General features: G+C 38.1%; 1 protein-coding gene across 1 annotated transcript in view; it reads left to right on the top strand.

Moving 5' to 3' along the window:
• alk (ALK receptor tyrosine kinase) overlaps positions 1-14,720 on the top strand; it is a 481,244-nt gene that overhangs the window by 447,918 nt on the left and 18,606 nt on the right. The window contains exons 15-18 of the mRNA XM_047821514.1: positions 8,612-8,774; positions 8,927-9,074; positions 12,018-12,128; positions 12,420-12,561. Of these exons, the coding sequence (XP_047677470.1) occupies positions 8,612-8,774; positions 8,927-9,074; positions 12,018-12,128; positions 12,420-12,561 (564 nt within the window). The remainder of the gene's footprint in view (positions 1-8,611; positions 8,775-8,926; positions 9,075-12,017; positions 12,129-12,419; positions 12,562-14,720) is intronic.

The following is a 14,720-nucleotide window of genomic DNA, read 5'->3' as shown; positions in this document are numbered from 1 at the left end:
CTAATTTTCAGACACATTTCAAGCGTTCTGTTGATTTCTTGCCCACTAGCGGAAACAGATCTCAAAGTTAGCACGCTACTAAAGGTGCTTCAGGTAAAACTGGCTTTGCTTCTTCATTTTCAGCTTCCTCTGAATTCACTAACACTTCTGTGGAAATGGTTCCATACTAGGAAGTGAAATTATACATGGTGAATGCAGACGAGCACAACGATACACTCAGTGAAACATCCAAATGAAGTTATAGGGAGTACAGGCACTCTGGAAATGCTGCTCGACAAATCAAATTAGTGGACCAGACCTAACTGCTGTATAATATGTTTTTAGTCCATGTTAATATTCTCTATGCTGTATTTTGCCAGTAGCTTGTTTGTCGTAGACATAGGATGTCCTGTGAGAAGCGTGTTACAGCAGTGAAGATGAAATAAAACAGAACCACGGATCAATCTCTCGGTACCTTAAAACTGCAGATAGTATTTTTGTGTTGTCAAGACAAGATCGATTATTTACTATGATTTGAAGGATCAAAAAAAAACTGATAGAGGCTTTACTGACATAGGCTAGTTTTAGGTTTATTGTCATGTTCATAAAGAATGCTTTAAGCTTCTATATACAATGAAATAATTATGCGACAATACATGCGATACAATATATTTAGTCATAGTGAAAGATATTGCACATATCCAATAGTGTATAAATACTAAATAAATAAATAAATAGATTAATTAATTAATTAATTAATAGCAAATTAATAAGCTGTATTATCTTGTGCACATTGTAAATAAATTGGAAAAAATGAGGAGAATTGCAATAGTTTTCATATCACCTTGAACTGCAATATAGCCATGAACCTCAGCACTCGTTTCTAAATTATTATTATTATTTTTCAAAGTCAAATAGCTAAAAAGCATTATGGGATTTATGCCTATTACATCATCTAGCCATTTTGGAAGTAGTGAAAATATTTATTTGATTTCTGTGCTCACGGTGTTGCATTTGGAAGCAATTAATGTGAGTAGTATGCCATAATTTCAACAAAAGGCGAAGGGGAAGGTTTGTCAGTGTTTATTGCTAAACTGATTTATTCCATTTCACCTCACACACCGGAGAGAGCTCTAAAAATCGCACGCTACCTGCGTACTAATCCCCACATATGTAAGATTTTCTTACATTCTTATTCTAAAAGCTCACCAAAGGTCTGAAAGGAAATGAGTGGAAGTCATCTCCGTCATACGCTAGACGGATTTATCTCTGTACACAGTTTGGAGATGCCCCTTGGATTTGTTCAGTTCCTGTTTAGTGGAGCTGGATGATAGCACCATGCTGCACATTATTATTTATCTCTGCAAGACAGATCCTTCATTTTATTCTGATTTATAGTCTTTAGGTGAGGAGTTACTCTCATTCAAGTAACCACATTAATCAGTACTTTTGGCAAGGACCCAGGTGATGTTTGTGACATGGCTCCCACACTGTCGCAGCTTTAATAAATCCGTATAGGATCCTAATCTCCAATTCGTTAAGACCCGTTAGAGGAATGCGGCTCAATCAGATACGGTCCTCTGTGGTACAACGTGTTTATGGCAGCCTGCCCGACTGAAAGTGCTTAGTAGTTTGCTAGGTCACTGGAATTAGGAAACAATTCTGCATGTGCTATTTGTGCCTGGAAATCCTGAGTGCCTTTGTTCTTTACGTGTAATATTTAGTTATTTCCTGTTGGGAGAACATTCAGGGTAGTTCAGCTGTTACTAAAATGAAAGCTATGACAGCTGCAATATTTTCACTCGTTCTAGTTAGACTGTAAACTTGGCAGCTTGGATTTGCACAAGCTCATTTCAAACCATTTCTTCGGTGTGCTATTGTAATGTATCAGACAGAGACAGAGGTAGATAGAGAGAGAGAGAGAGAGAGAGAGAGAGAGAGAGAGAGAGAGAGAGAGAGAGAGAGAGAGGAAGGCAGGATCTATGCACAGAGGCACAATCCAGAGATGCAAAATGAAATCCAAATCAAAGTCAGTAAACAGGAAGTAGCAAGAGATATCAGAGCAAACAAACCAGAGCATTATCCATAGAACAAACCATGAAAATGGGCAAAGCAAATACTGCATGAACAATTACGGGAATACCAAGGCTCAGAACGTGAACGCTCGTATTCTTAGGCAAGACTTCACAATGTTTGAATGTTCTTCACATTTTTATGTATTCACGCTGTGGCTCTCACAAGTCCAAGTTGTTTGTGAAAAGTCTGCAGTGGGTCTGTTTTTAAACAGTCGAGAAATCGTGAACCCACCATTATCTATAATATAATAAGATTTTTTTTAGATAGAATATATAAATAAATGTTAATACGTACAGTAACGTACATCCCAGAAACACTTATTATAAATAATTACGACTAATGCTTACTTGGACCTAATGTGTCATGTCTGTGGAAAGTTCCAGAAAAAAAAAGCTGTACAGCTGTAATACATAGAAACATAGATAGCAACTTTGCTAGATTAACATTTACTAGAAAACCAGGACTTGAACCAGAAGAAATTGGAATTCTGCCGGTAGTGACGTCTGCTGGTGGGGAGGAGTAGTCAAGCGTTGGTGTTAGAATTATCGCCATTCCAATGTTGCTGTTGTTGGTGGGTTTAAGCATTTATTTATTTATTCCTTGGTTAATGCAGAAGCACAGTTTAACACATTTGACTCACACATCTTGGGTTAGGGGTTTAATTTGCACCACATAGGAGGGTGTGTGGAGTTTGAATTTTCTCCCCATGCTTCAGTGGATTCCTCCATGTTCACCAAATTTCCTCAGCCAGTTCAATAACATTTGTTGTACGCTGGGACACAACCCAGGTCCTGTATTCATACAATTATCTCAGAGAGCTCCTAGCTTAAACCATTTAGCTTAAACCATTTCTGACTCGGAATCTCAGCATAAGAGTGATTCAGGACAAATCTCAGAGCGACACTGTGCAAGTAAAATACAACTTGAGAGGAGGCGGGGATAAACCCAGTACTAGGTATGACACATTCTTATGGAGACTGTGATTGGTTGTCTAGTTAAAAAAAAATAGGTACAATTTTAAAATTATAAGCCTTCTCTATGTTAAGATATTTAATATATATATATATATATTGCGTGTGTGTGTGTGTGTGTGTGTGTGTGTGTGTGTGTGTTTGTGTGTGTGTGTGTGTGTGTGTGTGTTTCTCTCTTCTGAGTTGGAAATGTTATCTCTAATATGATTGGTCACAAAAAGAATCCCTACACACTCTAATCTGTATCATCTTATTAACTCACTATCATTATTAAATATTCTATACAACACATTCCTTCTCCCTCTTCACCTTCCGGCTATTTTCTTCTCTGCTAAAGAAACTCTAAAGCCTCTTAAAAGTCCTCCTCACTACTCTTATCACTTTATGACCTTATGAGCTCTTTTAAGGGTTACGATGCTTTAGGAATAACTTTTATCTTTACTAGGATCCTAAGGCATTTCCCCTTAATTCGAAGGATAACGTTCACATTTTTAAGAATTTCGTCACTAGGACTTTTTTTGCACCAAGCATTTTCATGAATACAGTATGAGCTCTGACACAGTGTGACCCTCTATAGGATAAGTGGTACTACGATCTAGTTCTTTTTTTTATCTTTTTTCCAGAAATACAATTGAATCTTTGAACCGAAAGTGGTTTAACATGTTTGCTTATTTCTTTCATTTTTTTCCTTTTGGTGTTCTTTTATTTTGGACTTCTTGCAAATAGAAAAATCCCCAGAGTTTAATTAACGCCTACATTGTTCACCTACAGTATTAAAGCCCAGCTGGACACAAATGAGCACTGCGATTGTTAATGTAGCGCTGGGTATTTTGCTGTGTAGGTGGTCAATTTGCAACATTAATGAAATTTTCTCTTCTGAAAGAAAACGCGTTGTGATTGCGTGATGTCTAACAGACTGCAGTGTAAATTCAAACTGGCAAGAAGACAATCAGGCTGTCAAATGAAGCATATAGCTTATTTTCCGTAGCTGTATTTTAACATGAATAACGTGTAAACCTTTGGAAAATGCTTCATTTCCCACACCTCCATCTTTACAAAGCAGCAGTCTGCTTTTTCCGACTCTCTATTTCCTCATTCGATGTCTAGTTTTACTGCAGAAACTGAGCTGAAGCCTGCTCTGGATGCTGCTTTATGCTGAAAGCGAGCGGAGGACAGTGTAAGGCTACTCGCTTTTAGACAGGTTTATTTTTTTCGGTCTTTGTCTGCTTGATTACTTTGATGCGAGGAAAAATGGCCACATCACTAACCTTGTGATGCGCTGTGATCTCCGTGACCCACATCTAAACCAAGCACTTTTTAACAATGGAAGCTTGAGATGAAATCCATGTTCTGTGGCTTCACCTTTCACTACCTTTGCTCATTTTGCTCCAAAAGAAGTTACTCTTTTCTCACATGAACGTTATTCTAACATTTACTGACATCTTCTCGGTTGTTCCTGTATGTCGGTCAAGGATGTACATTATATCGTGTGTCATTAACTGGAGAGCGAGGGTCTGATTAGTAAGTATTTCCAAAGCATAGAATATCTAAACAAATAAAAGATCTCTAGCCGAGTCAATCGATATATGGGGAAAAAAAGCAACTTGTGTAGTTACGTAAACCGTCCCAGTTTCTATAGCAGAAGCTTCTCGGTTGTAGTCCATCACATGCATTTGTGAATCAGATCAGAGTCTAGCTACAGGGCTAGAGATTGTTAGATCAGTAAATTTTTCATTTTTATTTGCTCCCTCTGCACTAATTTGTGTAGCTTGTTCAAAAAGTTGTTGAAAACAGAATGTTTACGACAAATATACGGCGAAGCTTGGATTTATTTTTAAAACATGCGTTTTATCTGTTTAGTACGGTGACTCAGAAAATGAAATAGATTACACAAAAAAAAACTACCACAGGAAATCAGAAAACAAACAAAAACAAATTTAGAAAAAAAATGTTTTTTTTTCTGTGTGTTTTTCTTTTTTGTTTTGTTTGTTTTTCGTTTGTATCTGTTGTGTTTTTGGTTTTGTTAATGTTTTTTATGCTCTCATTTAAGTATTAAAGTGTATCTTCATCTTTCAGTCATGTAAGTTGCTTTTCCTTGTTTCTGGAACTTTAATTAAATTATTATTGAATACCCCTTTTTTAGAGCGAGAGTTGTGCATTTGTTGTGCATTGACATTTAAGGATTTTTTTTAGTAGCTTGTTCATGTGGGTCAAAGAAGCTTGACCACCAGCAACTTTTCCATGTTTTAACACTTTTGTGCACTGGCAAAACAACAAGCTGGCCTATGTTTTCAGTAACACTACCAGAGTTATGAGCAGTATTCAGCCGTTCTCCCTCTCCCACACAGCCGTGAGTCCTTTTGTATAGCTGTTTTAAAATTTTATAAAGCTTATACCCCTCAGGATCTACGCAGAATATAAAAAGTCAATCTTTTGTTATTTGATATGGTCTGCTGCACTTCTGCAATGTTTGGTCAGTGCCCTTTGTGTGCGTGCGTGTGTGTGTGTATGTATGTGTGTGTGTGTGTGTGTGTGTGTGTGTGTGTGTGTGTGTGTGTGTGTGTGTGTGTGACAAACAGACAGACAGACAAAGATGATTACTATGCCCATTAGTAGCATTGCGTCATACTGATACATCCGGTGTTGTCATAGGAGTCACATCTTCATAGAAAACTAAATAATGATGTACACTTCATGTTATATTTTGTTGGGTTTGAGGGAGAGAGAGAGAGAGAGAGAGAGAGAGAGAGAGAGAGAGAGAGAGAGAGAGAGAGAGAGAGAGAGAAATAGATAAAGAGAGGGAGACTGAGAAAAGATGAAACAGTCAAAGTTTCGGTTGCAAAGTTTGTGAGTAATTGAGAAATGGGACATGTCAATCTTCTCTGAGAGAGCAAAATGAGATGTGTGTGTGTGTGTGTGTGTGTGTGTGTGTGTGTGTGTGTGTGTGTGTGTGTGTGTGTGTGTGTGTGTGTGTGTGTGTGTGTGAGAGAGAGAGAGAGAGAAAGAGAGTTAGGTAAAACTTGTATTATTTATGAAGCGTAGAGTGTCTGATCTTTAATTCTAGTATTGAAAGCACATTTAGTGCACTGAATGTTTCTAAAAGTGAAGTGATTTGATTCAATTTTAGCTTTTTTCACAAGCTTTTAATTTTTACAAATTTATGTTAATTGTATTGAAAGAGTGTCCATCCACCACTGTTAGGACTGTTTCCAACATTTCATGAATATATACAAGAAACAAAAAAGAGCGAGCGGAACAGATATGCAGTAGGTAAGGAATAAAACTGCTTTATTTTCTCTAATTATTTTCTACCTCACTCCACTCCATGACTTCTCCCTTGTTTCACGACTCACACTTGACCTCGAAATGAAACGTCTGTGTATGTATTGTACATGCGTGTGCATTATACATTGAGATGTATATCACTGCAATAAAAATCAAAAAGGAAAAAGACACTTAAGGTTACGCTTGGGTCTTATCCAGAATCTCTGTTTGCAGTGTGATTTGTACTGTCAGAGCAATGGATTGTAACCAATGGGATGCACCATATTTTCGAATGAGAAATGTCTCGTTAAAAGGACCAACGGCATCTTTTTTTTTTTTTTTGGCTGACTTTCTGAGAACTTATCCAGACTGTAGCTCAGAGCAATGCCATTGTGCCTATCTGACAAGTGTAATCTCCTGGCTAATGGCAAATGCGGCAAATGCTGTCAGGCCTAAACGTGGGCCATTATGGTCCTAATGAGGAATAATGTCCAGTCCTTGTCTGTGCCACTTTTTTGTTTTGTTTTAATCATTGAGTGATAGTAAGACCCAGAGATCAACCTCATAATTCAACATAATAGAGATTTTGGAAGCCAGACACCAAACCCATATGGCATTTACTCCACTTTTCAGCCCCTATGCTTTCAGTCATCTCTCACAGATACAGTAAGTGGCCACCATATAATTCAATTCAATTAATTTATAGCACTTTTAACAATGGACATTTGACACCAAAGCAGCATATAAGAAAATAGGAGCTTCATCTGAGGTGAACATGTAGTCATGTGTCAGATTCAGGGATTATAATGAAAATATTTTGCTAATTAGAAAATCAAACTTATGATGAGAAATGTTTAAACCTATCTGAAAGTGTCACCTATTAGGATCACCTGTATACCTACACATTTTGTGCAGTTATCGAATTAGCCAATTGTTTGCATGCTGTTATAAGAAAATAATCAGTTTGTCAGTTATATAGTAAAATAATCAGCAGAAAGTCAGTGTAGCTTCATATCCAAGATGTGCTACATGTTCTCATATCATTTTCTCTCCACTCCATGTACTTGCATCACGACTGATGCTTGACCTTAAAGTTAAATGTTTATCTACAGTATTGTACATTATTGTGCATGTGCATTATACATCAAATTGTATTAAGTTGGCTTCTATGTCTGTCAGCCAAGAACATATATCTGAGGCTGTAGTGGGCACAAGCACACCAAAACTAGATAGTTTTGGTGAGAGAAATGTAGCCTGGTGTGATGAATCTTGATTCCTCCAGAGGCACACAGATGGTAGGGTTAGAATTTGGCAATAATAGCATGATTCCATGGAATCTCAACAGTCCTTGCTGGTGGAGGTGGTGTAATGGTGTGGGGAATGGTTTTTTGGCTCAATTTAGGCCCATTAATACCAGTCAGTCACTGCTTAAATGCTCCATTGTATTTGAATATTATAGCTGATCGTGTACATCTCTGAAGGGCACTGTGGCTTAGTGGTTAGCACGTTTGCCTCACACTCCAGGGTTGGAGGTTCCATTCCTGCCTCCGCCTTGTGTGTGTGAAGCTTGCATGTTCTCCCCGTGCCCCGGGGGTTTCCTCCGGGTACTCTGGTTTCCTCCCCGGTCCAAAGACATGCATGAGCATCTCTGGAAAATTGTCCGTAGTGTTTGAGTGTGTGAGTGAATGAGAGTGTGTGTGCCTTGTGATGGGTTGGCACTCCATCCAGGGTGTATCCTGCCTTGATGCCCGATGACACCTGAGATAGGCACAGGCTCTCTGTGACCCGAGAAGTTCGGATAAGCGGTAGAAAATGAATGAATGAATGAATGAATGAATGAATGAATGAATGAATATACATCTCTTTATGGCTCCATTTTAATGGCAACTTCCAAAAATGTCACAAAGCAAACGTCATCTCAAACTGGTTTCATGAACAAGACAGTGGGTTCATTGTTCTTCACTGGCCTTCAAAGTCATCGGATCTGAAGCAAATAGAACACCTTTAGGATGTGGCAGGACAGGACATTTCCAGCATGAAAGTGCACCTGAAAAATTTACAGGAATTGTGTGGTACAATCGTGTCAACATGGACCAGAATTTCAAAGGAATGTTTCATGTGGAATCTATGATGTATTATTCATAAACCAAAAAAATTGAGGTTATTTTAAGAGAAAAAGGAGGCTCTGCCCAGTATATCCCCAGTATATTAATACAGTATTTGTAAAGTGATCAATGAGTGAATATGAATGATTTGATTCCAACTTTGGAATGAATATCTAAATAACAGATTTATGAATGTCTGTGTATGTGTATTTGTAGCCAAATGGAATTTCCACACCTGTGGGGCTACAGGGCCAATTGGTCCTACTCCATCTCAGTGTAGCAGTGCCTACAATAAAAGCAATGTAGATGTGACTGTGGGGACAAAGGGAGCACTCAAGGGCATCCAGATGTGGAGGGTTCCTGAAACTGGACCATACAGGTATGTTTTACCGAGATCACAACTTCACCATACAGGCATACAAATCATTGTTCGGTTCTGATCAAACATCCCATCTTTATATATAATTGTTCAGTAGTGTATTTCTATCTATTGAGATTTTACCTGTCTTGTTTGTACTTTGGAAATTCTAGGATCACAGCTTATGGTGCGGCAGGTGGACGTAGTGTTCTCAAAATGCACAGATCACATGGAGTCTTTATTGTTGGAGATTTTAGGCTGCAGAAAAATGAGGTGCTATACATACTAGTGGGACAGCAGGGAGAGGACGCCTGTTCTAAAGTGAGTCACTTTTTCCTGTGTTTACATTCATTTAAAAGAAAATGGTCCAATGGATGTGTTTGTAGTATGGTGTAAAGTACGGTACTGTAGCCCAGTATAGAGTACGGTACTGTAGCCCAGTGTAGAGGACATCAACAAATCAGACTTTTGAGTTTGAATCTACATGCTGTAAATAAACCGATAAAACCTCATCTATACCGCAGTCCTGCATAGAGTACTGTACTGTAAACAATGGTATTGTAGCCCAGCTTAAACAGAATACTATAGCCTAGCGTAACTTCATCTATACCACAATCCAGTCCAAACTACGGAACTGTAGCCCAGCGTTAAATATAATAGTATAGCCTAGAGTAGAGGTACAGTATTGTATCCCAGTGTAGAGTATAGTAGCACAGTGTAGAGTATAGTAGCACAGTGTAGAGTATAGAATCCCAGTGTAGAGTATAGTATCCCAGTGTAGAGTATAGTAGCACAGTGTAGAGTACAGAATCCCAGTGTAGAGTATAGTAGCACAGTGTAGAGTATAGTATCCCAGTGTAGAGTATAGTAGCACAGTGTAGAGTATAGAATCCCAGTGTAGAGTATAGTATCCCAGTGTAGAGTATAGTATCCCAGTGTAGAGTATAGAATCCCAGTGTAGAGTATAGTAGCACAGTGTAGAGTATAGTATCCCAGTGTAGAGAATAGTAACACAGTGTTAAGTATAGAATCCCAGTGTAGAGTATAGAATCCCAGTGTAGAGTATAGTAGCACAGTGTAGAGTATAGTAGCACAGTGTAGAGTATAGTATCCCAGTGTAGAGTATAGAATCCCAGTGTAGAGTATAGTAGCACAGTGTAGAGTATAGTATCCCAGTGTAGAGAATAGTAACACAGTGTAGAGTATAGAATCCCAGTGTAGAGTATAGAATCCCAGTGTAGAGTATAGTAGCACAGTGTAGAGTATAGTAGCACAGTGTAGAGTATAGTATCCCAGTGTTGAGTATAGAATCCCAGTGTAGAGTATAGTATCCCAGTGTAGAGAATAGTAGCACAGTGTAGAGTATAGAATCCCAGTGTAGAGTATAGAATCCCAGTGTAGAATATAGTAGCACAGTGTAGAGTATAGTATCCCAGTGTTGAGTATAGAATCCCAGTGTAGAGTATAGTATCCCAGTGTAGAGTATAGAATCCCAGTGTAGAGTATAGTATCCCAGTGTAGAGTATAGTATCCCAGTGTAGATTATAGTATCCCAGTGTAGAGTATAGAATCCCAGTGTAGAGTATAGAATCCCAGTGTAGAGTATAGAATCCCAGTGTAGAGTATAGAATCCCAGTGTAGAGTATAGTATCCCAGTGTAGAGTATAGTATCCCAGTGTAGAGTATAGTATCCCAGTGTAGAGTATAGTATCCCAGTGTAGAGTATAGTATCCCAGTGTAGAGTATAGAATCCCAGTGTAGAGTATAGTAGCACAGTGTAGAGTATAGTAGCACAGTGTAGAGTATAGTATCCCAGTGTAGAGTATAGAATCCCCATGTAGAGTACAGTACTGTAGACTAGTGTAGAGTATGGTACTTTCCATACTATGGTAAGTATGGTACTATGGTACTATGGTAAGTATGGTACTGTGGTACTATGGTAAGTATGGTTCTATGGTACTATGGTACTTTTGTTTCTACAGCCCAGTGTAGAATGCAGTACAATAGCCCAGCAATAGCCTAGAGTACAGTAGCCTAGTGTAGAGTACAGTACTGTAGCCTAGTGTAGAGTACGGTACTATAGCCTAGTGTAGAGTATAATACAGTGATACCTCGAGATACGAGTGCTTTGATGTACGAATTTTTTTAGATATGAGCTGTGATTCGACCAAATTTTTTGCCTTAATATACGAGCAAATTTTTGAGATACGAGCATCCGAGCTGCTGCCGCCGAAACAAAGATCCCCAACAACCACATGCGCTCTGTTTCCCCCGCCTCAGCTTCCCGTGTCTCACTCTGTTAAAGCCGCCGCCTTTCCACTGAACACGTTAAACGACGGCCGATAAACCGGAAGTCATTCATTTCCTACGGAGAGTCACAAATGCTCTGCGTGAGGTGCCGACCATCTGCGGATTCGTAATTTTCGGATCCGTTTTGAACGTTGGATCCGTAAAAAATTTTTAACTTAACTACACCGCATCCGATATGGCGATCGGACAGGATTTTATTAAAACGACCGGCAGATATTAGTGAGGAAAGATTGACAAAAAAGGCAAAAACAAGTGAAGAGAAAAGCGATGAAGAAAATTAAGCAAAATTAATGTAAAGAAAACAGAAATAGTATCAATTAAGTTCAGTTAACAGAATTTCAGTTAAGTTCGTTAATTTTAGCGAAGTTCCATTTAAGTGTAAAGTAGCATTAAGAGTGTACAGAAGCGAGTAAGTGATCGAAAGTGGAAGTGTAATTCCTCCTAACTCCTCCGTCTGTTTACTCCTCCCTCAACCTCCGTGCGCATCTTCCGTAAAGTAAAACCAGTTTATTTTTTTAACATTCTCTTTTATTACTGTATGTTTTTATACAATATTTGTCATATATAAATACAGGTACTGTGCATTTTTCATATTCAAAACACATAATCAAAACAACTGCGAGCTGGAACGGACTAATGGGATTTCAATTAATTTAAATGGGGAAATTTAAATGCTTTCAGATACGAGCAATTTGAGATACGAGCAAGGTCACAGAATGAATTAAACTCCTATCTCAAGGTATTACTGTACTCTGTTCCAGTATAGAGTACACTACTGCATTTGAGTACTGCATAGAGTACAATAGGCCAGTGTTGATTACATTATAGTAGCTCTTTCCTAGTGTACAGATATTTAACTAGTATATTAGCTTGAGAGCAGTACCGAGGCTTAGCTATGGAAAAAAGCTGCAATGGAATAATTACCTGCCATATCTTCTCTCTTCTCTTATATAGACTGAGGAGCCTCTGCGGAAGATCTGTCTTGAACAGAAAGGCCCTCCAGACAGCAAGAGCATGTTGAAGGGAGGAGGTGGTGGAGGAGGGGGAGCTACCTACATCTTTAAGGTAAGAGAAACAAAAGAGATGGATTACTTGTGAACTCAAATAAATATATCAGAAGATGAGCATGTTTAAACTGTTTGTTTTTGTAAATCGAAAAATAAAATGAATCCAAAACTCTATTCAGTTGATGTTTTTTTTTTAATAAAGCAGAGTGTCTTCTTTGTTTACTTATGTTGGGATTTTATTAACTTAGCAATACATACTTAGCAATACTTGGAAATGTTAACTGATCATTGATCCAGGCTGGTGTTTTGGGGTAATGTACTCAAAAACTGTATTGCTGTATGCCTTCAGGAGGAGAAAGGTGTTTACATCCCACTGCTAATTGCTGCCGGCGGTGGTGGTCGAGGCTACAACGGCAACTCAGAAGGATTGATGGAGCTGGTGGACGATGACCTCAGTATTCCCGGCCTCAATGGCATGTCAGGAGCTGCAGGTAAGTCTACATCAACAAGTGCCATCATCAGGCTTTTAAGTTTGAATACTGTAATAAAATACATACTGTAAAAAAAACTTAAGAAATATTTCTGGGAGAGGGAAAATAAAAATAGTATTTTACACATGACCAACAGTTTGTCTCCTGTTGTTCGGTAGTACTTACTGAATACTCAAGCAGTTTTCAGTCAAGAACCTGGAGAGACTAGACAAAATATTGGTTCTTGGATGAGATGTTTGAGTTGTGGTCCCTGTTGTGCTGAGAGTTTTAGGATGTTCATTTTGGAATGTAAGGGTATGCAATCTTTCTGTGTGGTTCTTTTGAGAGCTTTTTAAATTGGATCCATAAAATAGAGATAGTGTGTGACAGCGTGCGTTCAGTTTTTGAGTATTTTCGTCTGGGCACACTTTTGAGAGTTTGTTTGTGTGTGCGAGTCTGTTGTGCATGCATGTGGTCTCTCTCATGGTCCTCTCTTGCTGTGTGCACTGTATGACTTCTATCAGATCCTTGCTTTTCAAAGGCCAGCTTCCCCATTGTGCTCTATTTACTGCTGCTTGGAGTTAGCACAAGAGGCCAGGGCACTGACCGTTCATAATGCCTCTTCCTCTTTTTCTTTTCTTCTTTTTCTTCTTCTTCTTCTTCTTCTTCTTCTTCTTCTTCTTCTTCTTCTTCTTCTTCTTCTTCTTCTCCTTCTTCTCCTTCATTCGCTGCTCTATTGCAGACATTTATTTTTGGTTTCTGCCATGACACACATGGTACGCCTGGAAGATCTAGAGGCTGATATTTCAGTTATGTTAAGTCTTATGTAAGCCACTATTCCTGGCCATGGATTTCTATTTTATACTGTAGTCTCAATCTGTGCTCAGACAGGATTCAGGTAATTCATAAAACAGTTAGAATTGAAGATCAACACAAAGAGGTCGAATGTTATGACGTGGATTCAAAGCCCTAACTGAGGCTATCCCAAACACTATAATAAAGTACTGTTATAATATGCTAAGGTTTGACTACACCACCTTTTAAAGGTTTAACTTAAAACTATAAAAAAAAAACTGCTGAAAAATACTGTATACAAATATCATGTTAGCCACTTTAATCACAATGATGTTTACAGAAACTTACAGTAATCAAATATGAGGCTTTATACCAGCTTTGACATGTTATTATCAATATAATGACTAATTTAATCAGCCTGAAGGATTACATTTGTCTTGCTTTACTTTTTAGTCTCATGGGCTCTCAGTTACGACTCGATGTTGCTGATGTAACCACTTTAGCAACCGTAATCTAAAATAATGCTTAAGCTGGTTTGGTTTTTAATATGTAATAACTAATTACATCCATTGCTAATTTGAGTATTACATCCGCTAATTGCATTTTAATTGAATTTAAAACATTTATTTACAGTTTGCTGTATAGTTAGTAGTTTATATTAATAGATAAGGACAATGTTAATCAAGCAAAATAAGTCAAAACACAACTACAAATAATCATTCATTCATTCATTCATTCATTCATTCATTCATTCATTCATTCACATTTATGACACTTTTCAAATCAGTTAAAAGCACCCAAAATATTCGAATGTTTACCAAAATTAAAAACATCCAAATTCTTGCATAATGTAATGTCTGATTTGCTTTTTCAGTACTTTGCTTTGCCATTAAAAGGTCCAAAATAAACAGAGTCAGACATACAGTACAACATCAACACTGATCACAGTAACAATTAATTTTATACAGTATATATATATATTGAGCTGCCTGGTAAGACTTGGATCTTTCACTGTCTGAGGTTTGTTTACAGCTCTCCGTGTCTCTAAAGCTGACAGGAAAAAAAAAAGGAAAAGCAGCGGTCTATGTTTGGAAGCTGAAGGAAGGCGTGAGTCGAGACAATCTGACACAGTTGGAATCCTCAGTATGTGCTGTGCTTCCAGACATGCACTGAAATGCGTGAACCATAACACTTAATGTGTCATAGCATCTTATCTAAGATAGGAAGGAGAGAGCAAACCAAAAAGCTAATTCTGAAAAGCAAAATGTCTGAAAAAGTAATGGGAAGTTGACATGGTGTAGAGGAACAGACCTGCTCATTGCAAGTTCTCAGGCAGACAACAACCTGTCCATTTCTGTCTCAAGTAAGGAGAAAGATAAATATGT

This window comes from Tachysurus fulvidraco, chromosome 12, assembly GCF_022655615.1.
Source record: "Tachysurus fulvidraco isolate hzauxx_2018 chromosome 12, HZAU_PFXX_2.0, whole genome shotgun sequence".
In the NCBI taxonomy this organism is placed as follows: Eukaryota; Metazoa; Chordata; class Actinopteri; order Siluriformes; family Bagridae; genus Tachysurus; species Tachysurus fulvidraco.
This window is presented reverse-complemented; position numbering and strand designations above follow the sequence as displayed.